The following is a 27,873-nucleotide window of genomic DNA, read 5'->3' on the forward strand; positions in this document are numbered from 1 at the left end:
AATCCCGGCCCCGGCCCCACGGCTGCGGCCCCGCGGGGGGTCCCGGGGTTAATTAACGGCGGGGCATAAAAGAGCGTTAATTGCATTAATGGGGGGGGGGATTTGGGGCGGGGATGGGGCGGGGGGGTGGGGCAGCGCTGGGGGCGGGGGGAGCTGTGGGGCGGAGCTGTGGGGTCGGGGGGAGCTGTGGGGCCGGGGTGTGGGGCAGAGCTGTGGGGCAGAGCTGTGGGGCGGAGCTGTGGGGCAGCGCTGTGGGGCCGGGGTGTGGGGGCGGAGCTGTGGGGTCGGGGGGAGCTGTGTCTGTCCCCCCACCGGCCCCACAGCGCTGCCCCACGGCTCCCCCCGTTCCCTGCTCCATGGGGCGGGGATGGATCCGGGGGGTGGGGATGGATCCGTGGGTCAGGGTTGGATCCGTGGGTCAGGGATGGATCCGTGGGGCGGGGATGGATCCGTGGGTCAGGGATGGATCCGTGGGTCAGGGTTGGATCTGTGGGGCCGGGATGGATCCGTGGGTCAGGGTTGGATCCGTGGGTCAGGGTTGGATCCGTGGGGCGGGGATGGATCCGGGGGTCAGGGATGGATCCGTGGGGCGGGGATGGATCCGGGGGTCAGGGATGGATCCGTGGGTCAGGGTTGGATCTGTGGGGCCGGGATGGATCCGGGGGTCAGGGATGGATCCGTGGGTCAGGGTTGGATCTGTGGGGCCGGGATGGATCCGGGGGTCAGGGATGGATCCGTGGGTCAGGGTTGGATCTGTGGGGCCGGGATGGATCCGTGGGGCCGGGATGGATCCGGGGGTCACTGTTGGATCCGTGGGGCCGGGATGGATCCGGGGGTCAGGGATAGATCCGTGGGGCGGGGATGGATCCGGGGGTCACTGTTGGATCTGTGGGTCAGGGATGGATCCGTGGGGCCGGGATGGATCCGGGGGTCAGGGATGGATCCGGGGGTCAGGGTTGGATCTGTGGGGCCGGGATGGATCCGTGGGGCCGGGATGGATCCGGGGGTCACTGTTGGATCCGTGGGGCCGGGATGGATCCGGGGGCCAGGGATGGATCCGTGGGGCCGGGATGGATCCGTGGGTTAGGGATGGATCCGGGGGTCAGGGATGGATCCGGGGGTCAGGGTTGGATCTGTGGGGCCGGGATGGATCCGTGGGGCGGGGATGGATCCGGGGGTCAGGGTTGGATCTGTGGGGCCGGGATGGATCCGTGGGGCGGGGATGGATCCGGGGGTCACTGTTGGATCTGTGGGGCCGGGATGGATCCGTGGGGCCGGGATGGATCCGGGGGTCACTGTTGGATCCGTGGGGCCGGGATGGATCCGTGGGGCGGGGATGGATCCGGGGGTCACTGTTGGATCTGTGGGGCCGGGATGGATCCGTGGGGCGGGGATGGATCCGGGGGTCACTGTTGGATCCGTGGGGCCGGGATGGATCCGGGGGTCAGGGATGGATCCGTGGGGCGGGGATGGATCCGGGGGTCACTGTTGGATCCGTGGGGCCGGGATGGATCCGTGGGGCGGCCCCTCCTCCCCCGGCCGGATTTGGGGTCCCTCCTCCCCCCCCTCCCCCCTCCATCCCCGTTTCCATGGAAACCGCGCAGTTGCCAAGGAGGAGCCGGAGCCGCCCCCGCACCCGAAACCCCCCCGGATCCAACCCCGATCCACGGATCCAACCCCGATCCACGGATCCATCCCTGACCCCCGGATCCATCCCTGACCCACGGATCCAACCCTGACCCACGGATCCAACCCCGATCCACGGATCCAACCCTGACCCCCGGATCCATCCCTGACCCACGGATCCAACCCTGACCCACGGATCCAACCCCGATCCACGGATCCATCCCTGACCCCCGGATCCATCCCTGACCCACGGATCCAACCCTGACCCACGGATCCAACCCCGATCCACGGATCCATCCCTGACCCCCGGATCCATCCCTGACCCACGGATCCAACCCTGACCCACGGATCCAACCCCGATCCACGGATCCATCCCTGACCCCCGGATCCAACCCCGATCCACGGATCCATCCCTGACCCACGGATCCAACCCTGACCCCCGGATCCATCCCTGACCCACGGATCCAACCCCGATCCACGGATCCATCCCTGACCCCCGGATCCAACCCTACCCCACGGATCCATCCCTGACCCACGGATCCATCCCTGACCCACGGATCCAACACTGCCCCATGGATCCATCCCCACCCCATGGATCCAACCCTGACCCATGGATCCAACCCTGACCCACGGATCCATCCCTGACCCACGGATCCAACCCCGACCCACGGATCCATCCCTGACCCCCGGATCCATCCCTGACCCACGGATCCAACCCCACCCCACGGATCCATCCCTGACCCCCGGATCCAACTCTGACCCACGGATCCATCCCTGACCCACGGATCCAACACTGCCCCACGGATCCATCCCTGACCCACGGATGCAACACTGCCCCATGGATCCAACCCCACCCCATGGATCCAATCCTGACCCACGGATCCAACCCTGACCCACAGATCCAAACCTGACCCACAGATCCATCCCAACGTCACATCCCTGATCCATTGCCACACCCCAGCCCCACACCTCAGCCCCATGGATCCATCCCAATCCCATATCCCAGACCCATATCCCAGCCCCATATCCCAGCCCCACATCCCGTATCCCAGCCCCCCATCTCAACCCTATATCCCCAACCCCGTATCCAGCCCCACATCCCAGCCCCATATCCCTGATCCCACATCCCATATCCCATACTCCGTACCCCGTACCCCCATATCCCACACCCCTGACCCCACATCCCTGATCCCACACCCCGGATCCCACATCCCCGATCCCACACCCCGGATCCCGGATCCCCGATCCCACACCCCGGATCCCCGATCCCACACCCCGCCTCCTCTCTCCCCGCAGGCTCCTCCAGGGGCGCCATGGCGGCGCTGGGCCCGGCGCTGGCGGCCTGGCTGCTGCTGAGCCCGCGGGGGCTGCGCGGGGCCGCGGCCGACGGCCCCAACGGGACGTGCCGGGGCTCGGCGCGGTGCCAGCCCGGCGTCCTCCTGCCCGTGTGGCAGCCGGACGAGCCGGCGGCCGGGGACAAGGCCGCGCGCGCCATCGTCTACTTCGTGGCCATGATGTACCTGTTCCTGGGCGTGTCCATCATCGCCGACCGCTTCATGGCGTCCATCGAGGTGATCACGTCGCGCGAGAAGGAGATCACGGTCACCAAGGCCAACGGCGAGACCAGCGTGGGCACCGTGCGCATCTGGAACGAGACCGTGTCCAACCTGACGCTGATGGCGCTGGGCTCGTCGGCGCCCGAGATCCTCCTGTCGCTCATCGAGGTGTGCGGCCACCGCTTCCAGGCTGGCGAGCTGGGCCCGGGCACCATCGTGGGCAGCGCCGCCTTCAACATGTTCGTGGTGATCGCCGTGTGCGTGTACGCCATCCCGGCGGGCGAGAGCCGCCGCATCAAGCACCTGCGCGTCTTCTTCGTCACGGCCTCCTGGAGCATCTTCGCCTACATCTGGCTCTACCTCATCCTGGCCGTCATCACGCCGGGTGTGGTGCAGGTGTGGGAGGCCTTCCTCACGCTGCTCTTCTTCCCAGCCTGCGTGGTCTTCGCCTGGGCGGCCGACAAGCGCCTGCTCTTCTACAAGTACGTCTACAAGCGCTACCGCGCCGACCCGCGCAGCGGCATCATCATCGGCACCGAGGCCGAGCGCCCGCCCAAGGACCTGGAGGCTGACGGCGGCTTCCCGGCGCTGCCCGAGCCCGAGCCCAGCGCCGCCTCGCCCTCGCCCACGCCCGAGGAGAAGGAGCTGGACGAGAGCCGGCGCGAGGTGATCCAAATCCTCAAGGACCTGAAGCAGAAGCACCCGGAGAAGGAGCTGGAGCAGCTGCTGGACGCCGCCAACTACATGGCGCTGGTGCACCAGCAGAAGAGCCGCGCCTTCTACCGCATCCAGGCCACGCGGCTCATGACTGGCGCCGGCAACGTGCTGAAGAAGCACGCGGCCGAGGCGGCGCGGCGCTCGCCTGCCCTGCCCGGCGAGGACGACGAGGACGACGAGGAGGACGAGGCCTGCAGCCGCATCTTCTTCGAGCCGTGCCTGTACCACTGCCTGGAGAACTGCGGCTCGGTGACGCTGGCCGTGGCCTGCCAGCAGGGCCTGGGCGCCAACCACACCTTCTACGTGGACTTCCGCACCGAGGACGGCTCGGCCAAGGCGGGCTCGGACTACGAGTACAGCGAGGGCACCCTGATCTTCAAGCCGGGCGAGACGCGCAAGGAGCTGGCCATCGGCATCATCGACGACGACATCTTCGAGGAGGACGAGCACTTCTTCGTGCGGCTGCTGAACCTGCGCGTGGGCGACGCCGAGGGCATGTTCGAGGCCGACTCCGACGACCACCCCAAGGGCAAGCTGGTGGCGCCGCTGGTGGCCACGGTGACCATCCTGGACGACGACCACGCCGGCATCTTCGGCTTCCGCGAGCGCTCGGTGCGCGTCAGCGAGTGCCAGGGCCACGTGGAGGTGACGGTGGTGCGCAGCTCCGGCGCCCGCGGCACCGTCATGGTGCCCTTCCGCACCGTGGAGGGGACGGCGCGCGGAGGAGGCGTCGACTACGAGGACGCCAGCGGGGAGCTGGAGTTCCGCAACGACGAGACGGCGTGAGGGGCCGGGGGGCACGGGGGGCTGGGGGGAAGAGGAGGAGGGTGGTGGGAGCGGGTGGATGGGGGATGGATCACGGATGGATGGGTGGGTGGAGGTGGGAGAGGAAGAGGATGGGTGGGTGGGTGGATGCATGGGTGGAGGTGGAACAGGAAGAGGATGGGTGGATGGATGAATGAAGGTGAAGGACAAGGATGGATCAAGGATGGATGGAGATGGAAGAGGATGGATGGATGGATGAGTGGATGGATGGATGGATGGATGGATGGATGGATGGATGGATGGAGAGGGAAGAGGATGGATGAGTAGATGGATGGATGGATGGATGGAGAGGGAAGAGGATGGATGAGTAGATGGATGGATGGATGGATGGAGAGGGAAGAGGATGGATGGATGGATGGATGGAGATGGAAGAGGATGGATGGATGGATGGATGGATGGATGGATGGATGGATGGATGGATGGAGGGATGGATGGAGGGATGGATGGAGGGATGGATGAAGAGGAAGGACAAGGATGGATCAAGGATGGATGGAGATGGAAGAGGATGGATGGATGGATGAGTGGATGGATGGATGGATGGATGGGTGGATGGAGAGGGAAGAGGATGGATGGATGGATGGATGGATGGATGGAGATGGAAGAGGATGGATGAGTAGATGGATGGATGGATGGATGGATGGATGGATGGAGAGGGAAGAGGATGGATGGATGGATGGATGGATGGATGGATGGAGAGGGAAGAGGATGGATGAGTAGATGGATGGATGGATGGATGGATGGATGGATGGATGGATGGATGGATGGATGGAGAGGGAAGAGGATGGATGAGTAGATGGATGGATGGATGGATGGAGAGGGAAGAGGATGGATGAGTAGATGGATGGATGGATGGATGGAGAGGGAAGAGGATGGATGGATGGATGGATGGATGGATGGATGGATGGATGGATGGATGGATGGATGGATGGATGGAGAGGGAAGAGGATGGATGAGTAGATGGATGGATGGATGGATGGAGAGGGAAGAGGATGGATGGATGGATGGATGGATGGATGGATGGAGAGGGAAGAGGATGGATGAGTGGATGGATGGATGGATGGGTGGTGAGGGACACGGGTGGATGAAGAATGGACCACGGATAAACGGATGGATAGAAATGGAAGAGGAAGAATGGATGATGGTGGTGATGGATGGAGATGGACGATGACGATGGTGGCGATGGACGGCTGGACGGAGATGCACGGTGATGATGACGATGGATGATGGAAGATGATGATGAGAATGATGGTGGTGACAATGATGGTGATGATGATGATGAGGATGATGGATGATAGAAGATGATGATGATGATGATGATGGTGGTGATGATGATGAGGACGATGACGATGGATGATAGAAGATGATGATGATGATGATGATGAGGACGATGACGATGGATGATGGAAGATGATGATGATGATGATGATGATGATGGTGGTGACAATGATGAGGACTATGATGATGGATGATGGAAGATGATGATGATGATGATGGTGGTGATGATGATGAGGACGATGATGATGGATGATGGAAGATGATGATGATGACGACGATGGTGGTGATGATGATGAGGACGATGATGATGATGATGGTGACGATGACGACCCTGACGCTGAGGGTGCCCCGTGTCCCGCCCCAGGAAGACGCTGCAGGTGAAGATTGTGGATGACGAGGAGTACGAGAAGAAGGAGAATTTCTTCATCGAGCTGGGGACGCCGCGCTGGCTCAAGCGCGGCATCTCGGGTACGGGGACACCGCGGGGACACCGGGGTCACTGCGGGGTCACTGCGGGGTCACGGGGGTCTCACCGCTGTCCCTCCCCTCTCTCCTCAGCTCTTCTGCTCGCCCAAGGTAGGAGCCTTCGGCCTCGGCCTCGGACCCGTCCCATGACCATGGATGTCCCCATGACCGTGTATGTCGCCGTGTCCCCACGCCGTGTCCTCATGCCACGTCCCCATGCCCCCGTCACGTCCCCACCTCATGGTCCCAATGTCCCCCTGACGTGTCCCCGTGGTCACGCCCCGTCCCCACCTTGTGTCCCCACCTTGTGTCCCCACGTCCCTTCAATGGCCACACAACATCCCCACACGTTGTCCCCGTGTCCCCGCGCTGTGTCCCCATGACCTTGGGTCACATTCCCATGACCATGCCACGTCCCCATGCCGTGTCCCCGTGACCTCGTGCCACGTGCCTGTGCCCACCCTGTGTCCTCGTGCCATGTGCCTGTGCCCACCCCGTGTCCTCCTGTTGTGTCCCGTGCCCACCCCGTGTCCTCCCGTTGCGTCCCGTGCTCACCCTGTGTCCTCCTGTTGTGTCCCGTGCCCACCCCATGTCCTCCCGTTGTGTCCCGTGCCCACCCTGTGTCCTCCTGTTGCATCCTGTGCCCACCCCGTGTCCTCCCGTTGCGTCCCGTGCCCACCCCATGTCCTCCCGTTGCGTCCCGTGCCCACCCTATGTCCTCCCGTTGTGTCCCGTGCCCACGCCGTGTCCTCCCGTTGCGTCCCGTGCCCACGCCGTGTCCCCACGGCCGTGCCACGCCCCCGCCGCGGGCCCCCGGTGACGTCCCCGGCGTGTCCCCGCAGGGGACGGGGAGCGGCAGCTGTCGGCCGAGGAGGAGGAGGCGCGGCGCATCGCCGACATGGGCAAGCCCGTGCTGGGCGACAACCGGCGCCTCGAGGTGGTCATCGAGGAGTCCTACGATTTCAAGGTGGCGTGGGGGACGCGGGGGGGGGGGGGGGGGGGAGGCGCAGGGGGACGCGGCCTGACCCCCCCGTGCCCCCGATGTCCCCAGAACACGGTGGACAAGCTGATGAAGAAAACCAACCTGGCCACCGTCATCGGCACCCACTCGTGGCGCGAGCAGTTCCTGGAGGCCATCACCGTCAGCGCAGGTGGCGCGGGGTCCCCGAGGGGTCCCCGAGGGGTCCCCGGGGTGTCCCCTGAGCGGCCACGGGGTCCCCCCACCATCCCCAGGGTCCTCAGGGTCACCGTCAGCGCCGGTGGCAGAGGGTCCCCAGGGTGTCCTTGGCATCCCCTTGGTGTCCCCAGGGTCCTCTCAGGGTCCCCAGTGTCCACCCTTTGGCCACCACCTTGGTGCCGCCACCCCGGGACCCCCACCCTGGTGTCACCCACCACCACCCTGGTGACCTCAACCCTTGGCCACCGCCCTGGGGACACTCGCTGGCGCCAGCACCCTTTGGCCACCCCTGGGAGCCCCCCGGCCGCGGTGCCCCCGTGACCCCGCCGTGCCCCGCAGGTGACGAGGACGAGGATGACGAGGGCCGTGAGGAGCGGCTGCCGTCGTGCTTCGATTACGTGATGCATTTCCTGACCGTGTTCTGGAAGGTTCTGTTCGCCTGCGTCCCCCCCACGGCGCTGCTGGGGGGCTGGGCGGCCTTCGGCGTCTCCATCCTCCTCCTCGCCCTCCTCACCGCCCTCATCGGCGACCTCGCCGCCCACTTCGGCTGCACCCTCGGCCTCAAGGACTCCGTCAACGCCGTCGTCTTCGTCGCCCTTGGCACCTCCATCCCCGGTGAGGGACACTGGGGACACTGTGGGGACACTGGGGACACCATGGGGACACCACGGGGACACCGTGGGGACACTGTGGGGACACTGGGGACACCATGGGGACACTGGGGACACCATGGGGACATCATGGGGACACTGTGGGGACACTGAGGACACCATGGGGACACCGTGGGGACACTGTGGGGACACTGTGGGGACACTGGGGACACCATGGGGACACTGGGAACACCATGGGGACACCATGGGGACATCATGGGGACACTGTGGGGACACTGGGGACACTGGGGACACCATGGGGACACCACGGGGACACCGTGGGGACACCGTGGGGACACTGGGGACACCATGGGGACACTGGGGACACCATGGGGACACCATGGGGACATCATGGGGACACTGTGGGGACACTGGGGACACCATGGGGACACCGTGGGGACACTGTGGGGACACTGTGGGGACATCATGGGGACACTGGGGACACCATGGGGACATCATGGGGACACTGTGGGGACATCATGGGGACACTGTGGGGACACTAGGGACACCATGGGGACACCATGGGGACATCATGGGGACACTGTGGGGACATCATGGGGACACTGGGGACACCATGGGGACATCATGGGGACACTGTGGGGACATCATGGGGACACTGTGGGGACACTAGGGACACCATGGGGACACCATGGGGACATCATGGGGACACTGTGGGGACATCATGGGGACACTGTGGGGACACTGGGGACACCATGGGGACATTGGGGACACCATGGGGACATCATGGGGACACTGTGGGGACACCATGGGGACACTGGGGACATCGTGGGGACACTGGGGACACTGTGGGGACATTGGGGACACCATGGGGACAACAGGGTGGGATAAGGGACAGGACAAGGGACAGGGAGCCCAGGAGTTGAGGACTCGGCCGATGCCACCCCCGATGGCTCCAACGCCCCCAGGACTCTCAAAGGCCCCACGGACCCCAGCGTCCCCAACGCCCCCGATGTCCCCAGCGTGCCCCATGTCCCGCTGCCCCCCCGAAGCCCTGGATGCCCCCGGTGCCCGCGGTGTCCCCCGCGTGTCCCCAGCCGTGTCCCCGTGCCCACAGACACGTTCGCCAGCCGCGTGGCCGCGCTGCAGGACCCGTGCGCCGACGCGTCCATCGGGAACGTCACCGGCTCCAACGCCGTCAACGTCTTCCTGGGGCTGGGCCTGGCCTGGTCGGTGGCCGCCGTGTACTGGGCGGCGCAGGGACGTCCTTTCCGCGTCCCCCCGGGGACCTTGGCCTTCCCCGTCACCCTGTTCACCATCTTCGCCTTCCTCGCCATCGGGGTCCTGCTCTACCGGCGCCGGGCGCCCATCGGGGGCGAGCTGGGGGGGCCCCGCGCCCCCAAAGTGCTCACGGCCGGGCTCTTCCTGCTCCTCTGGCTCCTCTACGTCCTCTTCGCCAGCCTGGAGGCCTACTGCCACATCCAGGGCTTCTAACTGGGGGCACTGGGGGCACTGGGGGCACTGGGGGGACTGGGGGGACAAGGACAGCCCACACTGCCACATCCAGGGCTTCTAACTGGGGGCACTGGGGGGCACTGGGGGCACTGGGGGGACAAGGACAGCCCACACTGCCACATCCAGGGCTTCTAACTGGGGGCACTGGGAGGGACTGGGGGGACAGAGGAACAAGGAGAGACCTGTGTCACCCCACACTGCCACATCCAGGGCTTCTAACTGGGGGCACTGGGGGCACTGGGAGGGACTGGGGGGACAGAGGGACAAGGAGAGACCTGTGTCACCCCACACTGCCACAGCCAGGGCTTCTAACTGGGGGCACTGGGGGGACTGGGGGGGGGGGGGCTGGCGATGCTGGGAGGGACTGGGAGGGACTGGGAGGGACTGGGAGCAGTGGGCAGCGGCGGGGGACACGGGGGGTGGCGGGAGGGGTCCCTGGGGTCCCCCCGATGTCCCCTGGGTCACTTTGGGGTCCTCCCCGCGCCCCCCTCCCCCACCCCAGGGACCCTCCGGCCGCCTCAGGGACCCCCAGGACACCCCAAATTCCCCCCCGGGGACCCCCAAAACCCTTCAGGGATCACCCAACCCCCCCCCCCCCCGAGCCCCAGCCCGACCCCCGGGGACCCCCGACCCCCCCCCAGGGACCCCCAAAACCCTTCAGTGACCCTCAACCCCCCCGGGGACCCCCCCAAGCCCCTTTAGGGACCCTCGATTCTCCCCCCGGGACCCCCAGCCCCCCTCGGGGGCCGTTTCTTATCTCGCAGCGTTTTGTAAGCGGGGGGTGGGGGAGGGGCGCGGTGGGGGAGGGGCGCGACGGGGCGGGGGGTGGGGGAGGGGCGCGGGGGGGCTCCGGGAGCTGCGCCCCCCGAAAAAAAAAAACCACAAAAAAAACCCAAACCCCAAACCCGGCCCCGGCTGTGACTGAGTGCGACACCCGTGACGTCACGCGAGCCGTGACGTCACTCCCTGCTCCGCCCGGGTGACGTCACTCCCCAGCGCGGGAAGGCGGGAAGCGCCTGTCGCAAGCGAGGCGCTACCGTAAAGCGCGGCGCGTTCCCATGGCGGCCGACGCGCTGGGTGGCGTTACCATGGGAACCCTTCCCGGGTCCCCGAACCGCCAGGGGACCCCCGAAACCGCGCTGGGGACCCCCCAAACCCCTCAGAGATGCCCGAAACCCCTGCGGGGAGCCCTCAGGGGCGGGGGGGCCGCTGGGGAGGGCTGCGTTACCATGGTTACCGCTGCGAGGGGCGGCGGTTCCGTGCAGAGCGGGGCGTTGTCATGGCGACAGCCATCGGAGGCGAGGGGGGGGGCCGTAAAGTGCGGGCAGGGGGGCGTGAAGCGCTCCGTTACCACGGTGATCGCCGTAAAGCGCGGGGGCGGCCGTCGCGAACCGCGGAGTTGCCAAGGCGACGGCCGTGACGAGCCGGGTTGCCGTGGCGACGGCCCCGCGGGGCGGGCGGTGCCGTAAGGCGCATCCGCGTTGCCCAGCGACGGCCGCAAAGCGCGCGCGTTCGCGGCAGTGTCGCGTTGCCGCGCAGTCATGGCGGTGCCGAACGGGGCCGGGGCCGCGGCCGCGACGGGCCCGGGGGGGCCCGGGGGGGGCTTGGGGGGCCCGGCGGGGCTCGGGGCCGGCACGGGGGGGCTGCGGGCCGCGGCCGGGCTCTACGAGCAGCTCAAGGGCGAGTGGGGCCGCAAGAGCCCCAACCTGGCCAAGTGCGGGGAGGCCCTGGGCCGGCTCAAGGTGAGATCGCGGGAAACCGGGGGGGCTGGGGGGGCCTGGGGGGGTCCGGGGCTCTGGGGGGCTCTGGGGGGCTCCCTCGGCCTTGGGGGATCGCTGGGTTTGGGGGGACTGAGGGGAGAATTTGGGGTCCCTCGGGGCCGTCTCTGGGGGGGAGGGGGCTCTGGGGTGGTCCCTGGAGGGGGGAGGGTCGGGGCAGCCCCGGGGCCTGAGGGGGGGTCCCGGGATTTTGGGGATTCCCGGGAATTTTGGGTGCCCCAACCCCCCCTTTCCCCATTTCCGGTCTAGCCCGTAAACACCAATTAACCCCGAAGCAGTAATTAACCCCAAGGCATTAATTAACTGGGTGAGTCGGGACTGGGGGCGCTCCGAGACCCCCCCAGAATCCCCCAAATCCCCCCCAGGTCGCTCTCCTGGACCTGAACTTCCTCCCCACCTCCGGCTCCTCCATGACCAAGCAGCAGCTGATCCTGGCCCGTGAGTGCCCAAAATGTCCCCAAACCCCCCCAAAAATCCCACTGGGATCCCGCCCAACATCCCCCTGACCCGTCCAGGATCCCGATCCCTGGAATTCCTGGGGGAAATCCTGGGATGTGGGGCGAGAGAAGCAGAGCGTGGGCATCGAATCCCCGCAAAACGGCCCCAAATTCCCACAAAATTCTCCTCAAATCCCCTCCAAACGCCCCCAAATCCGCTCAGGACCCCACCTAGACCCCTCCCCACCTTTACTTGAGCCCGATTGCTGTCATTCCCGGGGGATATTCCTGGAAATCAGGGAACACTGGAGCATCCTGAGGAAGGACATGCCCCTCAGATCCCACCCAAACCCCCTCAAATCCACCCAAACCTCCCCAAATCCCACCCAAACCTCCCCAGATCCCACTCAAACCCCACCAGATCCCACCCAAACCCCCCCAAATCCCCCCAGATCCCCCCCAAATCCCACCCAAACCTCCCCAGATCCCACTCAAACCCCACCAGATCCCACCCAAATCCCCCCAGATCCCACCCAAACCCCACCCAAACCCCCCCACATCCCCCCCAAATCCCACCCAAACCTCCCCAGATCCCACTCAAACCCCACCAGATCCCACCCAAACCCCACCCAAACCCCCCAGATCCCCCCCAACTCCCACCCAAACCTCCCCAGATCCCACTCAAACCCCACCAGATCCCACCCAAACCCCCCAGATCCCCCCAAAATCCCACCCAAACCTCCCCAGATCCCACTCAAACCCCACCAGATCCCACCCAAACCCCCCAAACCTCCCCAGATCCCACCCAACCCCCCCAAATCCCCCCAGATCCCACCCAAACCCCCCAGATCCCCCCAAAATCCCACCCAAACCCCCTCAGATCCCACCCAAACCTCCCCAAATCCTACCCAAACCCCCTCAGATCCTACCCAAACCCCCTCAGATCCCACCCAAACCCCCCCAGATCCCACCCAAACCCCACCCAACCCGCCCCCAGATGCCCCCAGGACCCCCAGGGGACCCCTGCCAGCCTTTCCCCGACCGCGGTGCCGTCGTCCCCAGGGGACATCCTGGAGATCGGGGCGCAGTGGAGCATCCTGAGGAAGGACATCCCGTCCTTCGAGCGCTACATGGCGCAGCTCAAGTGTTACTACTTCGACTACAAGTGAGTCTGCCCGAGGGGGGGGATTCATTCCCAGGACTCATTCCCAGGATCTGGGAGCTCCCAGACCCCCCTCCCCCCGCTCCCCAATCCCGGAACATCCCGGAATTCCGCAGGGAGGAGCTGCCGGAGTCGGCGTCCCGGCACCAGCTGCTGGGGCTGAACCTGCTGTTCCTGCTGTCCCAGAACCGCGTGGCCGAGTTCCACACGGAGCTGGAGCGGCTCCCGGCCCCCGACATCCAGGGAAACCTCTTCATCCGGCACCCCGTGTCCCTGGAGCAGGTCTGGGAACGCCCCGGGGGCTCCGGGGCCGGGATTTGGGGCCGGAATTCCGGGCTGGAATCCAGAGCAGCGTCTTGGCGCGGGTTTGGGGGAGTTTTGGGGGTCCCCGTGGAATTTTGGGGATCCCTTGGGAATTTAGAGGGTTCTCGGGGGGGGCCTGAGGAGGCTTAGGGGGGAATTGGGGGGGATTTGGGGCTGGAATTCCACCTGGAGCTGGAGCAGCTCCCGGACCCCAACATCCAGGGGAGCTTCTCTGTGCAGGTTTGGGGGATTCCTTGGGATTTTCAGGGAGTTCTGACTCGTTCTTGGGGTGTGTTGACCATTCTTGGGGTGCTTTGCCCATTTTTTGGGGGGTGTTTTACCCCATTTTGGGGTGTTTCGCCCATTTTTGTCCCCAGTACCTGATGGAGGGCAGCTACAACAAAGTGTTCCTGGCCAAGGGCAACATCCCAGCAGAGAGCTACACCTTCTTCATTGACATCCTGCTGGACACCATCAGGTCTGGGACCCCAAATCACCCCAAAACCCCCCCTGAAGCATCCCCAGAACCCACCCCAAACCCCTCACCGGGGCACAGTTCCACCTTTGTCGCTGCTGTCCTGCTGGACAGCAGCAGGTCCGGGACCCCAAAAACCCCTCTGCGCCCCCAAAACTCCCCTCAAATCCCCCAATATTCACCCAAAACTTCTCAGACCCCCTCTGAGCCCCCAAACCCTCTCTGAGCCCCCAAACCCCGTTTCCCCAGGGATGAGATCGCCGGCTGCATCGAGGCCGCCTACGAGCGGATCCTGTTCCCCGAGGCCGCGCGGATCCTGTTCTTCAGCTCCCCCCGGAAAATGACCGACTACGCCAAGAAGGTGCCAAAGCACCCCGAAAACCACCCTGAAATACCCCCAAACGCCCTGAAACCACCCCGAAAACCACCCCGAAATACCCCCGAACGCCCTGAAACCACCCCGAAATCCACCCTGAAATACCCCAAAACACCCTGAAACCACCCCAAAACACCCGACACCACCCCGAAAACCACCCCGAAACACCCCAATAACACCAAAAAACTCCCCCAAACCACCCTGAACACCCAAACCCACTCTGAAATACCCCAAACCACCCCAAAATACCCCCCAAACCCACAGGGAAGGAGCCCAAAACTCCCTAAAAACCACCCCAAAATCCACCAGGAAGGACCCTAAAACCCCATTGGAGCTCTCCAGTATCCCCAAATCCTCTCTAAGGCCCCCCCAAACCCCTCAATATCTTCCCCAAACATCCTTTGACCCCCCCCAAACCCCCGATATCCCCTCCTAACCCCTTCTAAGCCCCCCCAAACCCCCCCAATTCCCCCAGAACCCCCCTCGAGCCGCCTCCGAGGCACCCACAAACCCACGAGGATCTGCCCCAAACCCCCTCCAATTCCCCCAAATCCCCCCAAAACCCCCCAAATTCGCCCCTAACCCTCTTTTTCCCCCCGTTTTCCCAGCGGGGGTGGGTGCTGGGCCCCTCCAACTATTACAGCTTCGGGGGGCGGCAGCAGAAGGCCGAGGACCCCCCGATCCCGTCCACAGAGCTGGCCACACAGGTGATCGAGTACGCCCGGCAGCTGGAGATGATCGTCTGAGGGGCGGCCCCAAAACCTCCGCTTCCCCTTCCTTCCCCCTTTATTCGCATTTTTTCCGCCTTTTTTTCCGCCTTTCCTCGTGGTTTTTTCGAGTTTAAAGTGGGTTGGGTTTTGTTTTTTGGGGAGGGGAGGGTTTAACTGTTCGAAGATGATTTGGGGAGGTTCAGAGTGGTCCCCCCACATTGAGACCCCCTCAAACCTCCCTGGACTTGCCAAATCCCCCCAGCTCCCGTTTATTCCCCTTTAATCCCTCATTTTTTTTGCGTTTTTGGGAGGGGTTTAAACATTTAAAGTGGTTTTTCAGGAGGGTTAATTGTTAAAAGATGGTTTTGGGGGGGGTCTCGATGTGGGGGGACCACTCTGAAACTCCTGAGACCCCCCAAATCCCCATTTATTCCCTTTTTTCTCTCATTTTGTTGCATTTTGGGGGGGTTCAGTGATGTAAAGGGGGGTTTTGGGGAGGGATTTCTGTGTATGGACCCCCCAAAACCCCCTGGAATACCTCAGACCCCCAAATCCCCCTTTAACTCCCATTTCCCGCATTTTTGGGAGGTTTAACAAATCCAGAAGTTCTTTTAAGGGGTCCCCGGTGTGGGGGGATTTGGGGACGCCCCCCCCGCACCCCCTTTTTGGGCAGAATCGGGGGGGCTGAGCCCCCTCCCCCAAAAAATTACCTCCAAAATGTTGTTTCAATAAATTGCTGGAGCCGGAGTGAGGCGGTTTGGGGGGTTCGGGGTCGTTTGGAGACATTTTGGGGACATTTTGGGGCCGTTTCGTTCCCGGGGGGGCTCCGGACCCCCGAATTGGGGAAGGGGCGGTACCGGCCCCCTCACGGGGAGGCTGCGCCCCCTGTCTCCTGATTGGCTGAGAGCGTCCGGGCCGCGCGCTGATTGGCCGCGGTGCAGCCGAAACCCGGAAGCGGCTCTGCCCGGGAAAGAAGGCGCGCTCTGCTAGACCGGCGCGAATGAAAGGGCTGAGCTGATTGGGTGGCAAGTGGTGGGAATGAGAGGGGAGCGGTGATTGGTTGGAGTCGCGAGGCGGGGGTTGGAACGAGGTGAGGGGCGAGCGCGCTCCTGAGCGGGCGGGAGGGGGAAGGCCCAGTGCTCCCAGTTACCCCCAGTGCGCTCCCAGTTGCACCCTCAGTAAGCCTGGGGAGGAGGGGATGTTCCCATCTGAGCGATCTCCATTGGCGGGGCCCACACGCGCCGGCTAAATCCCAAGGGAAACATGAGCAATCGACCAATCAGAGCGTGGCGTTGCGGGCGTGGGCGTTGATCGACGTGCGGCTGAGCCAATGAGCGAGCGGCATCCCCGGTGGGCGAGACCAGCGCTGCTTGAGACGAGCCAATCACGGCGGGATGATATTGATGGACGTCGCGCCACAGCACTGGCGGGAGGCGCCGCTGCCGAAGGGCGCTGTGGGAAGAGAGAGGCGGGGTCTGCGCGCTGAACAAGAAGAAGGGCGGGGCCTTGCCCTGAGAGGCAGCCTCTCCTCCAATCAGCGCGGTGGGCGGGCGGACCGTTGCGCGTGATGACCAATGATATTCTCAGAAGGTCGCTGATGGGCAGCTCAGCAGACCAATAGACGCACAGTTGCTTCTGCAGTTGGTCCAATCACAACGGCGTGGGGCGGTGCGGGTGTGGCGGGAACAGTGTTAGCCAATGGGATGCGCGGTCTGCCTTGATTGGCGTGTGGGCGGGCCAATGGGGGCGTGTCGTGGGCGGGACTGCGGAGCGGGGCGCCATGTCGCGGCGGCGGTGGCGCGGCCCTCAGGGCGCCGAAGGCGGCGGGCGCGGAGCCGACATGGGGAAGATGGCGGCGGGCGGCGGCGGCGGCGGCTCGGGCCGATACTACGGCGGCGGTGGCGGCGGCGAGGGCGGGAGGGCTCCTAAACGCCTGAAAACCGAGAGCGCGGAGCCGCCGCCTCACGGGCCCGGCGGGCCGGGAGGGGCGGGCGGCGGGGCCGGAGCGGGAGGAGCGGTGAGAGCGGGGGCAAAGCGGGAAAGGAGCTTTTGTGTGGGGAGCGCCTTTTGTGGGGGGCAGAACAGGCTCTTGAGGGGGGGAAGAGCGCTGTGAGCGGGGTGAATATGGCGGCAGGGGCTGAGGGGGGTAAAGCAGCTCCTGTGAGGGAGCAAATGTGGAGGAAGAGGGGTCTGAGGGGGCGAACGTGGCGGGAAGGGCTGAGGGGGCGTAAAAGATCCTCATTAGAGGTAAATGTGGGGAAGAGGAGCTGAGGGGGGGAGAAGAGACTCCCCTGAGGGGGAGAATGTGGGGAGGGGGGTTCTGAGGGGGCAAATGTGGCGGGAAGGGCTGGGGGGGGGGGGGTAAAAGACCCTTTTCGAGGGAGTGATCATGGGGGGCAGTGCTGGGGGGGCAAATATTGAGGGGAAGGCAAATATTGAGGGGGTAAAACGCAGCTTTGAGGGGGCTCAATCTTAGGGGGTGCCAGGGGGGTGAGCCCAGGCCTGTTTTAACTCGGCTTGGCCCCAAACCTGCGGGATTTTGGGGTGTCCCCGGGGATGTGGCAGGTCCCCAACCCAACGCAAGTGTCCCCAACCCCTCGGTGTCCTCCCCCAGGAGAATTATGAGGACCCCCACAAGACGCCGGCGTCGCCCGTGGTGCACATCCGCGGCCTCATCGACGGCATCGTCGAGGCCGACCTGGTGGAGGCGCTGCAGGAGTTCGGGCCCATCAGGTGGGGACGCTGCGGGGACACCAGGGTGGCCCTGGGCACGCTGCAGCGGCGGTGACGGTGGGGATGATATGGGGGTGACGCTGTGGTAGCAGTGCCAGTGAGCGATGCCGCGGTGACCAGGACAGTGCGGTCTGTGTGCTGACCCCGGGGTGGTGACGCCGCAGTGACACCACGGTGACATTGTTCTCTGGCCCAGCTACGTGGTGGTGATGCCGAGGGTTGGTGACACCTGGGGGTGGTGACACCACGGTGACATTGCTCTCTGTCCCAGCTCCGTGGTGGTGATGCCGAGGGTTGGTGACACCACGGTGACATTGCTCTCTGTCCCAGCTCCGTGGTGGTGATGCCGAGGGTTGGTGACACCACGGTGACGTTGCTCTCTGTCCCAGCTACGTGGTGGTGATGCCCAAGAAGCGGCAGGCGCTGGTGGAGTTCGAGGACATCCTGGGTGCCTGCAACGCCGTCAACTACGCGGCTGACAACCAGATCTACTTCGCGGGCCACCCGGCCTTCGTCAACTACTCCACCAGCCAGAAGATCTCGCGGCCGGGCGACAGCGATGACGCGCGTGGTGTTAACAACGTGCTGCTCTTCACCATCCTCAACCCCATCTACTCCATCACCACGGTGAGCAGAGCTGGGCTTTGGGGGGGTTTATTGGCATTTGGGGTCACCAGTGTGTTGCTTTTCACTGTTCTCAACCCCATCTACTCCATCAGCGTGGTGGGTGGAGGATTGGGGTGTCCCAGGTTGGTGTTTGGGGGTCCCAGGTGGGTGTTTTGGGGTCCCAGGGGGGTTTTGGGGCACCCCTGACCCCCCATTTCCCACAGGACGTGCTCTACACCATCTGCAACCCCTGCGGGCCCGTGCAGAGAATCGTCATCTTCCGCAAGAACGGCGTCCAGGCCATGGTGGAATATCCGGCACCTTGGGGGGCCCAGAAGGCGGGGGCTTGGGGAGGAGGGGGCTGGGGGGCTCCCCAAAGTCCCGGTGCTCTGAATTCCCCCTGGGAATTGCACTTTGGAGCGTCCTCTGAGGGATCCAAGGCTCCTCCAGCCACTGCGGGTGCTCAGGTGGCCCCACGTGGCTCGGAGTGAGGCCGTGCCCATCTCCCCACCCCGCTGGGATCCCAAAGTTCCCGAGCTTCTTTCGGGAATTCCCGAAATTCCGTGGGATTCCTTGACCCCGGGCACGTTCGACTCGGTGCAGAGCGCGCAGCGTGCCAAGGCCTCGCCTCAACGGCGCCGACATCTACTCGGGCTGCTGCACCCTCAAGATCGAGTACGCCAAGGTGAGCTCTCGGGGGGCACCTGGGGACACCTGGGGACGCCCGGGAATGTGGGGGAGTGCACGGGAACACACCTGGGCGCACGTGGAAACACCTGGGGGTGCATGGGAACGTGTGGGCACACACCTGGGCACTCCTGTGTCACACACCTGGGCACACACACCTGGGCACACACCTGGGCACTCCTGTGTCACACACCTGGGCACACATCCGTGTCACACACCTGGGCACACACACCTGGGCACACACCTGGGCACTCCTGTGTCACACACCTGGGCACACACACCTGGGCACACACACCTGGGCACACACACCTGGGCACTCCTGTGTCACACACCTGGGCACACATCCGTGTCACACACCTGGGCACACACCCGTGTCACACACCTGGGCACGCATCCGTGTCACAACACCTGGGCACACACACCCGTGTCACACACCCGTGTCACACACCCGTGTCACACACCTGGGAACACACCTAGGCACTCCTGTGTCACACACCCGTGTCACACACCTGGGCACTCCTGTGTCACACACCTGGGCACACACCTGGGCACTCCTGTGTCACACACCCGTGGCACACACCTGGGCACACACCTGGGCACACACCCGGGCACACACCCGTGTCACACACCCGGGCACACACCCGGGCACACACCCGTGTCACACACCTGGGCACACACCCGGGCACACACCCGGGCACACACCCGTGTCACACACCCGGGCACACACCCGTGTCACACACCTGGGCACACACCCGGGCACACACCCGGGCACACACCCGTGTCACACACCCGGGCACACACCCGTGTCACACACCTGGGCACACACACCTGGGCACACACCTGGGCACACACCTGGGCACACACCTGGGCACACACACCCGGGCACACACCTGGGCACACACCCGTGTCACACACCTGGGCACACACCTGGGCACACACCTGGGCACACACACCTGGGCACACACACCCGGGCACACACCCGGGCACACACCCGTGTCACACACCCGGGCACACACCCGTGGCACACACCTGGGCACACACCTGGGCACACACACCTGGGCACACACACCCGGGCACACACCTGGGCACACACCCGTGTCACACACCTGGGCACACACCTGGGCACACACCTGGGCACACACACCTGGGCACACACACCCGGGCACACACCCGGGCACACACCCGTGTCACACACCTGGGCACACACCTGGGCACACACCTGGGCACACACCCGGGCACACACCCGTGTCACACACCTGGGCACACACCTGGGCACACACCCGGGCACACACCCGGGCACACACCCGGGCACACACCCGTGTCACACACCTGGGCACACACCCGGGCACACCTGTGCCACCCCCCGGGGGTACCTGGGCACGCCTGGGCAGGTGCCAACCCCCGTCCCCGCCGCCCCCCCAGCCCAGCCGCCTGAACGTGTTCAAGAACGACCAGGACACCTGGGACTACACCAACCCCAACCTGAGCGGGACAGGTAATGCAGCCCCGCCCCGCCCGGCCCCGCCCGGCACCGTCCCGCCGGAGCTCCGGGGGGGCTGATCCCACAAGGATTGGGGGGGCTGGGGGGGCCACCGGGGGGGTCGTTTGTGCGTCGTGTTCGGGGCTCACCTGGGCCAGGTGTGGGGGAGGGAGGGGCCGCGCCCCTGGTTGAGTTTTGGGGATGTTTCCTGGAATTTGGGGGGGTTTGGAGGAGGGGCGGGGCCGTTGCTTCCTCATCTGGAATCTGGGGGGTTGGGGGGTCACTCACCTGGTGCAGGTATGAAATGGGGGGGACCCCAAGTTCCAGGGTAAAAGGGGGTGACCCCCCCCCAGTTCTGTTTCTCCACCCACGGGTGGTTCTTGGGGTTATCTTGAGGGATTTGGGGTCTGCCGGGACATTCCCGTGGCGGGGGGGCCCGATTCCGGGCTGGGAAGCAATGGCACGGAGCCGGGGAGTCCTTCCCAGAAAACAGGGGGGGTCCCGGGGCTCCTTCCCAAAACCGGGGGCTGGGGGGAGGGGCTGGGGCGACGCGGCCTTTGGCAGCTCCGGGCACATTCCGGGGGGACAACCGGAGCAGAATTCCCGCCTCGCCTCCTCCTCCTCCTCCTCCTCCTCCTCCTCCTCCTCCTGCACATCCCTCACACCACACGGGGGGGGCCAAAGCTAAACAAATCACGGAGAAAACACCAGAATCCCGAAAAAATCACGTCCAGGACCCCCCGGCGAGGGACACGGCACATCCATCCACCACTTCCCAAAAAACTCATCCCAAACACTCCGAGCAGGAGTAGAAAACACGAGGCCGGAGGGGCCCCAAAGCGGCGCTGGCCCGGAGAGCGGCGAAATCCGGGAGCTCCAGGAGCCACCTCCGGTGGTTTGTTAGGAATTCTCTCCGAGACACAAACCCGGTGGTTTTTAGGAGCTCAGCAACATCGACACATCCCAAGAACATTCTTTTTTTAGGAATTCTCTCACTTCCAAGGCACAAACCCGGTGGTTTTTAGGAGCTCAGCAACATCGACACACTCCAAGACACACTCCAAGAGCATTTTTTTTTTTAGGAATTCTCTCACTCCCAAGGCACAAACCCGGTGGGTTTTAGGAGTTCAGCAACATCGACACACTCCAAGAGCCATTTTGGTTTTTAGGAATTCTTTTCACTTTCAAGACACAATTCTGGCGGTTTTAGGAATTCCGCGCCATCGACACACTCCAAGAGCAAATCTTAGGAATTCCACAACATGGACACATTCCAAGAGGCTTTTTTAGGAATTCTCTCACTTCCAAGACACAGTTTGGGCGGTTTTTAGGAGTTTTGCAACACGGGTGATTTTTCCAAGACCCAATTCCGGTGTTTTTTGGGAATTCCGCGACATGGTTACACTCCAAGAGCAATTTCATGGGAATTCTCTCACTTCCAAGGCACAATTTTTGGGCGAATTGTAGGAATTTCGCAACATCAACACAATCCAAGAGCTGGTTTTAGGAATTCTCTCACTTCCAAGACACAATCCCGGTGGTTTTTAGGAACTCCACAACACGGACACACTCCAAGAGCATTTCCTAGGAATTCTCGCACTTCCAAGGCACAATTTGGGCGATTTTCACGACTTCCTCCACACGGTTTGACCTTCCAAGACCCAATTCCGATGGTTTTTGGGAATTCCACAACATGGTTACACTCCAAGGACATTTTTTTTTTTAGGAATTCTCCCAATTCCAAGGCACAAAACGGGGCGGTTTTAGGAATTCTGCAACATCGACACACTCCAAGGACATTCCTTAGGAATTCTCTCACTTCCAAGACCCAATTCCGGAGGTTTTTAGGAATTTCACAGCACGGATACACTCCCAAGGACATTTTTTAGGAATTCTCCCACTTCCAAGACACAACTGCGGTGGTTTTTAGGAATTCTCTCAGCACAGTTGGCGTCCAAGAGCTTTTTTTAGGAATTCTCTCACTTCCAAGACCTGATTTTGGTGGTTTTTAGGAATTTCCTCACCACTGTTGACCTTCAGGACCCATTTCTGGTGGGTTTTAGGCATTTCCACAACATGGTTCCACTCCAAGAGGTTTTTTTTTAGGAGTTCTCTGACTTCCAAGACCTGGTTTTGGTGAGTTTTAGGAATTTCTCAGCACGGTTCAACTTCCGAGGTCCATTTTGGGTGGGTTTTAGGGATTTTCCCGCTCCACAAGTCGTTATTTTTGAGGGTTTTTAGCAGTTCCTCACCAGAGTTGACCTTCAGAGACCATTTTTGGTCATTTTTAGGAATTCCCTCCCTTCCAGGACCATTTCCTTGGGGTTTTTTAGGAATTTTCTCCCCGCAGTTGACCCTCCAAGACCATTTTTGATGGTCTTTGGAATTCTCTCACTTCCAAGACCTAATCCCAGCACTTCCAGGATCTCTGTCCCACCCCACAACCCCGTTCTGACGCTTTTTAGGAATTCTCTCAACATCCAGGACCATTTTTGATGGTTTTTAGGACCCCTCTCACTCCCAAGACCCTTTTTTTGGAGGATGCTTGTAGGAATTCCTCACCACAGTTGACACCCAGGACCGTTTTTAGGTGGGTTTAGGAATTCCCTCACTTCCAGGACCACATTCCAGGAACTCTCTCACTTGCAAGACCAAGTCTCAGTATTTCTAGGAACTCTCTCACTTCCAGGACCACTTCTGGGTTGGTTTTAGGCATTTCCTCACCACAGTTGACCTTCCAAGACCATCTTTGGTGGTTTTAGGAACGTTTCACCTCCGAGACCTCATTGCAGCACTCTCAGGAGTTCTCTCACCTCCACGGCCTTGGGTTTGGGTCCTTTTGAGGCATTTCCTCACCACAGTTGACCTCCCAAGACCATTTGTGGTGGTTTTAGGAGCTCTCTTCCCTCCAAGACCATTTTTCAGTGTTTTTAGGAACTCTCTCACTTCCAAGACCTCGTTTTGGGGTCGTTTTTAGGCATTTCCTCACTACAGTTGACATCTGAACCATTTTTGGATGGTTTTAGGAGTTCTCACACCTCCAAGACCACGCTTCTGATGGTTCTTAGGAACATCTCACCACGGCTGGCCTGCCGAGGCCGCATTTCGATGGTTTTGGGAACTCTCCCACTTCCCAGACCAGTTTTTGATGGTTTTTAGGAACTCTCTCACCTCCACGACCACATTCCGAGGTTCTCAGGAATGTCTCACCACAGCTGACCTTCCTAGGCCACATTTTGGTCGTTTTTAGCAGCTCTTTCACCTCCGAGACCATTTCTCGGTGCTTGTAGGAACTTGCCAGCACAGCTGACATCCAGCGCCGTGCTTCGGTGGTTCTTAGGAACTCTCCCACTCCCAAGACCCAGCTCCAGGCCTTTTGGGAGCTGCCCACCACAGCCGGTGCCCAAGGCCGCTTGCGATGGTTTTTAGGAACTCTTCTCACTTCCAAGACATAATTCCAAAGCTTTTAGGACCTCTCCCAGCCCAGCTGCCATCCAAGGCCGTTTCTGGTGGTTTTAGGACCTCTCCCAAGAGCTCCCCGCAGCACCTTCGGGACACGGCCGCCCGTCCCCGCCGCGCTCTGACGGCCCAAACCCACCAAGCCCGGGCCGGGGGCCCCGACCCGCGCCGGGGGTCCCCACGTGCCGAGGAGCGTTCCCCAGGAGCTCGGGGCCCCGTTTTGGGGCGCTTTGTGCCGCAGCGGGGCCGCTGGTGACTCTCCGCCTGTGCCGCAGGGGCCGCGCGGCCGGGGCGCGCTCGGAGCAGCCGAGGGTAAGAGGAGCCCCCCCAAGTGGGGGCCCCATCGGACTTTTTTGCCCCCCCCCCGAGCAGCTGTAAGTAGCCCCTTTTTTCTCTGCTTTTAAACCAAAAAAAAAAAAAAAAAAAAAAAAAAAAGGAAATGTTAAAGAAAGGTCTCGAGGAGGGAGGAGTTGAACAAAAAGCCGCATTCTGAACCCGATCCCGGCGCTGCCCGAACCCCCCGCCTCCATGCGCTGGTGGGGGGGCTCGTTAGCGGCCGTAATTAGTGATTAGCGGGGTAATTAACGGCGTGCGGGCGCTTTGCCGTGATTAACGAGGTTTGGGGGCAGCTCGGGGTGGTGCTGGGGGGAGCTGGGGGGGCTCCGGGGACCCCAGTGGGGGGGGCCCAAAATCTCCGGGAGGGGCCCAAATTCTCCGGGGGGGTCTGGGGAGCCGCGGCCCCCCCCCGGTGACCCCCCCTGAGCTCGGCGTGTCCCCCCCGCCCCTCCCCCCCCCAGGAGACCCCGGCGGGAACCCCAACAAGCGGCAGCGGCAGCCGCCCCTCCTGGGGGACCACCCGGCGGAGTACGGTACGGGGGGCACCGGGGGGGCACCGGGGGGGCCGACTCTGGGGAGGAAAACCCACTTTGGGGGGGATACGACGTGGGGGTCGTGGTGCTGGGGGGGCTTGGATTGAGGGGGGGCACAACTTGAGGGGGCCCAAAGTGTGGCTGGTGGGGGGCACAAACTGGGAGGGTCCCGAGTCAGGGGTGGGGGTCCCACATCAGTGGGGGCGGTCCCAGCATTTTGGGTGGGGTCTCTGCCCCACTGCCGTGACCCCTGGGGGTCTGGGGGTCCCTGTCTCACGCCGGGGGTCTCTGCCCCCCCCAGGCGGCCCCCACGGCGGGTACCACCACGGGCACTACCACGACGAGGGCTACGGGCCGCCCCCCCCCCACTACGAGGGGCGGCGCATGGGGCCCCCTCCCGTGGGCGGGGGGCACCGCCGGGGGCCCGGGCGCTACGGCCCCCAGTACGGGCACCCCCCCCCCCCCGCCGCCGCCGCCCCCCGACTACGGCCCCCACGCCGACTCGCCCGTGCTCATGGTGTACGGGCTGGACCAGGCCAAGATGAACTGCGACCGCGTCTTCAACGTCTTCTGCCTCTACGGCAACGTTGAGAAGGTGAGGGGGGCGCGGCGGGGTCCGGGGGGCACAGCGGGGTCCGGGGGGCACGGCGGGGTCCGGGGGCACGGCGGGGTCTGGGGGGCTCAGGGGGCACGGCGGGGTCTGGGGGGCTCGGGGGGCCCTCGGTGGGGCTGGGCCAGGCCAAGGTGGAGCACAGCAGCATCTTCCACATCTTCTGTCTCCATGGCGACGTGGGGACGGTGGGGAGGGGCCGGGGGGCAGTTTGGGGTTCTGGGGGCGATCTGGGGGAGGTCTGTCCCCTCCCTGCGTCCCCCCCGTGTCCCCCCGTCCCCTGACGCGTGCCCCGGCTCCCCTGGGCCAGGTGAAGTTCATGAAGAGCAAGCCGGGCGCGGCCATGGTGGAGATGGCCGACGGCTACGCCGTGGACAGAGCCATCACCCACCTCAACAACAACTTCATGTTCGGCCAGAAGCTCAACGTCTGGTGGGTTCCGGGGGGGCCCGGGGCTTTCGGGGGCTCCCAGCATCGACCCCACCGCAGCCTTCGGGCAGGGACCCGGCGTTGGGGGACCCGGCTTGGGGGGTCCTCAGGGAGGCTCCGTAATTTTAGGGGGTCCCTGAGAAGAGGTTTCCTGATCCTGTTTATCTCCCCCAGCTGGGCCATCGTGCTGGGGCAGGGTTTTGGGGTGGTTTTGGGGTGGTTTTGGGGGTTTCTTGGCCCCCTGACCCCATTTCTCCCTGCCCACAGCGTGTCCAAGCAGCACGCCGTCATGCCAGGGCAGTCGTACAGGGATTTTTGGGGTGGCTTTTGGGTGGTTTTGGGGTGGTTTTGGGTGTTTTTGGGCCCCCTGACCCCGTTTCTCCCTGCAGTGTGTCCAAGCAGCACGCCATCATGCCGGGGCAGGGTTTTGGGGTGGTTTTGGGTGTTTTTGGGCCCCCTGACCCCGTTTCTCCCTGCAGTGTGTCCAAGCAGCACGCCATCATGCCGGGGCAGTCGTACGGGCTCGAGGACGGCTCCTGCAGCTACAAGGATTTCAGCGGCTCCCGCAACAATCGCTTCTCCACGCCCGAGCAGGCGGCCAAGAACCGCATCCAGCACCCCAGCAACGTCCTGCACTTCTTCAACGCCCCCCTGGACGTCACCGAGGACAATTTCTACGAGGTGGGGCCTCCTCCTGCCCCGCAGCAGCGCCTTCATCGTGCTCGGCATCCTCCTCCTCCTCCTCCTGCCCTTCATCCTCCTCCTCTTCACCCAACTCTTCTTTTTCCTTCTCTCTGTCTCTGCTTTGCTTTTTCCTCCTCCTCCTCTCATCGTTTTTTTATTCTTTTCCTGCTCCTTCTCCTTCTCTTTCTGTTCTTCCTCCTCCTTTTCTGCTTGAGTTTCTTCCTCTTTTCCTCCTTTTCCTCCTTTTCCCTCCTTCCTTCCCCCCTCCCCGTCCTCCCCAGCCCCCGCCCTGACCCCGTTTCTGCCCCCAGATCTGCGATGAGCTGGGCGTCAAGCGCCCGTCCTCGGTCAAGGTGTTCTCAGGCAAGAGTAAGTGTGGAGGGCCCTGACCCCTGGGGGGGTCCTGGCCCCCCTGGGTGACCCCCCTGACCCCTGGGTGACCCCCCCTGACCCCTGGGTGACCCCCCCTGCCTCGGGGTGACCCCCCTGCCCCCCTGGGTGACCCCCGAGTGACCCCCCTTCCCCCCCAGGCGAGCGCAGCTCCTCGGGGCTGCTCGAGTGGGACTCCAAGAGCGACGCCCTGGAGACCCTCGGCTTCCTCAACCACTTCCAGATGAAGAACCCCAGTAAGTGCCGGCTGGGGGGGCTGGGGGGTCCCCTGAGCCCCCCCCGGGCCCCCCTGACCCCCCTTTCTCCCCCCAGACGGGCCGTACCCCTACACGCTCAAGCTCTGCTTCTCCACGGCCCAGCACGCGTCCTAACGGGGCCCCCCCGGACCCCCCCGGATCCCCTTTTTTTAAGGCTGGGGGGCAGCAGGGACCCCCCCCTCCCCTCTGTTCCCCCCATTTTTAAGGAAAAGGGGTCGGACCCGACTGGGCCCCCCCCGTGACCCCCCAATAAAGTTGTTTGGGAAACAAACACCGAGGTTTGGGGGGGATTGGGAGGGGAATTTGGGAGGTTTCAGGGCTTTTTTGGGGGGTTTGAGGGGTTTGGGAGAATTTGGGGGGGATGTGGTGGGGCTGGGAGGATTTCAGGGGTTTAGAGAGGATTTTGGGGGAGTTTGGGAACTTCGGGAGCAGTTTGGGGTCCGGGTCACTTCCGCCTCGTTAGGGCGGGGTTTTAATGCGTCACTTCCGGAGGGGCTCCCATTGGCTGCTGGGCCAGAAGCGCTCGGTGCCCGCTCGGTGCCCGGTCAGTGCCTGGTCAGTGCCTGGTCAGTGCCCGCTCGGTGCCCAGTCAGTGCCCACTTGGTGCCCGGTCAGTGCCAGGTCAGTGCCCCCGCTTGGTGCCCGGTCAGTGCCAGGTCAGTTC

General features: G+C 63.5%; 3 protein-coding genes across 3 annotated transcripts; all 3 read left to right on the top strand.

The window, feature by feature from the left end:
- The first annotated feature begins 2,846 nt into the window (after positions 1 to 2,846).
- SLC8A2 (solute carrier family 8 member A2) lies at positions 2,847 to 9,778 on the top strand. Its single transcript, XM_048320977.1, has 7 exons — positions 2,847 to 4,681; positions 6,364 to 6,467; positions 6,558 to 6,575; positions 7,307 to 7,431; positions 7,516 to 7,615; positions 7,981 to 8,256; positions 9,367 to 9,778. Exons 1-7 carry the CDS (start codon positions 2,940 to 2,942, stop codon positions 9,741 to 9,743), a joined length of 2,742 nt encoding a protein of 913 aa, XP_048176934.1. The 5' UTR covers positions 2,847 to 2,939; the 3' UTR covers positions 9,744 to 9,778.
- A 1,527-nt stretch (positions 9,779 to 11,305) lies between these two features.
- PSMD8 (proteasome 26S subunit, non-ATPase 8) lies at positions 11,306 to 15,752 on the top strand. Its single transcript, XM_048322136.1, has 7 exons — positions 11,306 to 11,506; positions 11,908 to 11,980; positions 13,042 to 13,144; positions 13,258 to 13,423; positions 13,822 to 13,922; positions 14,169 to 14,280; positions 14,904 to 15,752. The coding sequence occupies exons 1-7, from the start codon at positions 11,306 to 11,308 to the stop codon at positions 15,039 to 15,041; spliced, it is 894 nt and encodes a 297-aa protein (XP_048178093.1). The 3' UTR covers positions 15,042 to 15,752.
- A 1,018-nt stretch (positions 15,753 to 16,770) lies between these two features.
- On the top strand, positions 16,771 to 27,480 carry HNRNPL (heterogeneous nuclear ribonucleoprotein L). Its single transcript, XM_048320989.1, is given in 15 exon segments — positions 16,771 to 17,022; positions 17,620 to 17,738; positions 18,128 to 18,365; positions 18,569 to 18,654; positions 18,932 to 18,971; positions 18,973 to 19,029; positions 20,454 to 20,526; positions 24,768 to 24,839; positions 25,141 to 25,292; positions 25,294 to 25,434; positions 25,760 to 25,881; positions 26,358 to 26,559; positions 26,874 to 26,931; positions 27,093 to 27,188; positions 27,265 to 27,480. Coding segments are annotated over 15 exon segments (1,752 nt in total). The 5' UTR covers positions 16,771 to 16,785; the 3' UTR covers positions 27,324 to 27,480.
- The last annotated feature ends 393 nt before the right edge of the window (positions 27,481 to 27,873 follow it).

Source organism: Corvus hawaiiensis, chromosome 1 (assembly GCF_020740725.1).
Source record: "Corvus hawaiiensis isolate bCorHaw1 chromosome 1, bCorHaw1.pri.cur, whole genome shotgun sequence".
NCBI lineage: Eukaryota > Metazoa > Chordata > Aves > Passeriformes > Corvidae > Corvus > Corvus hawaiiensis.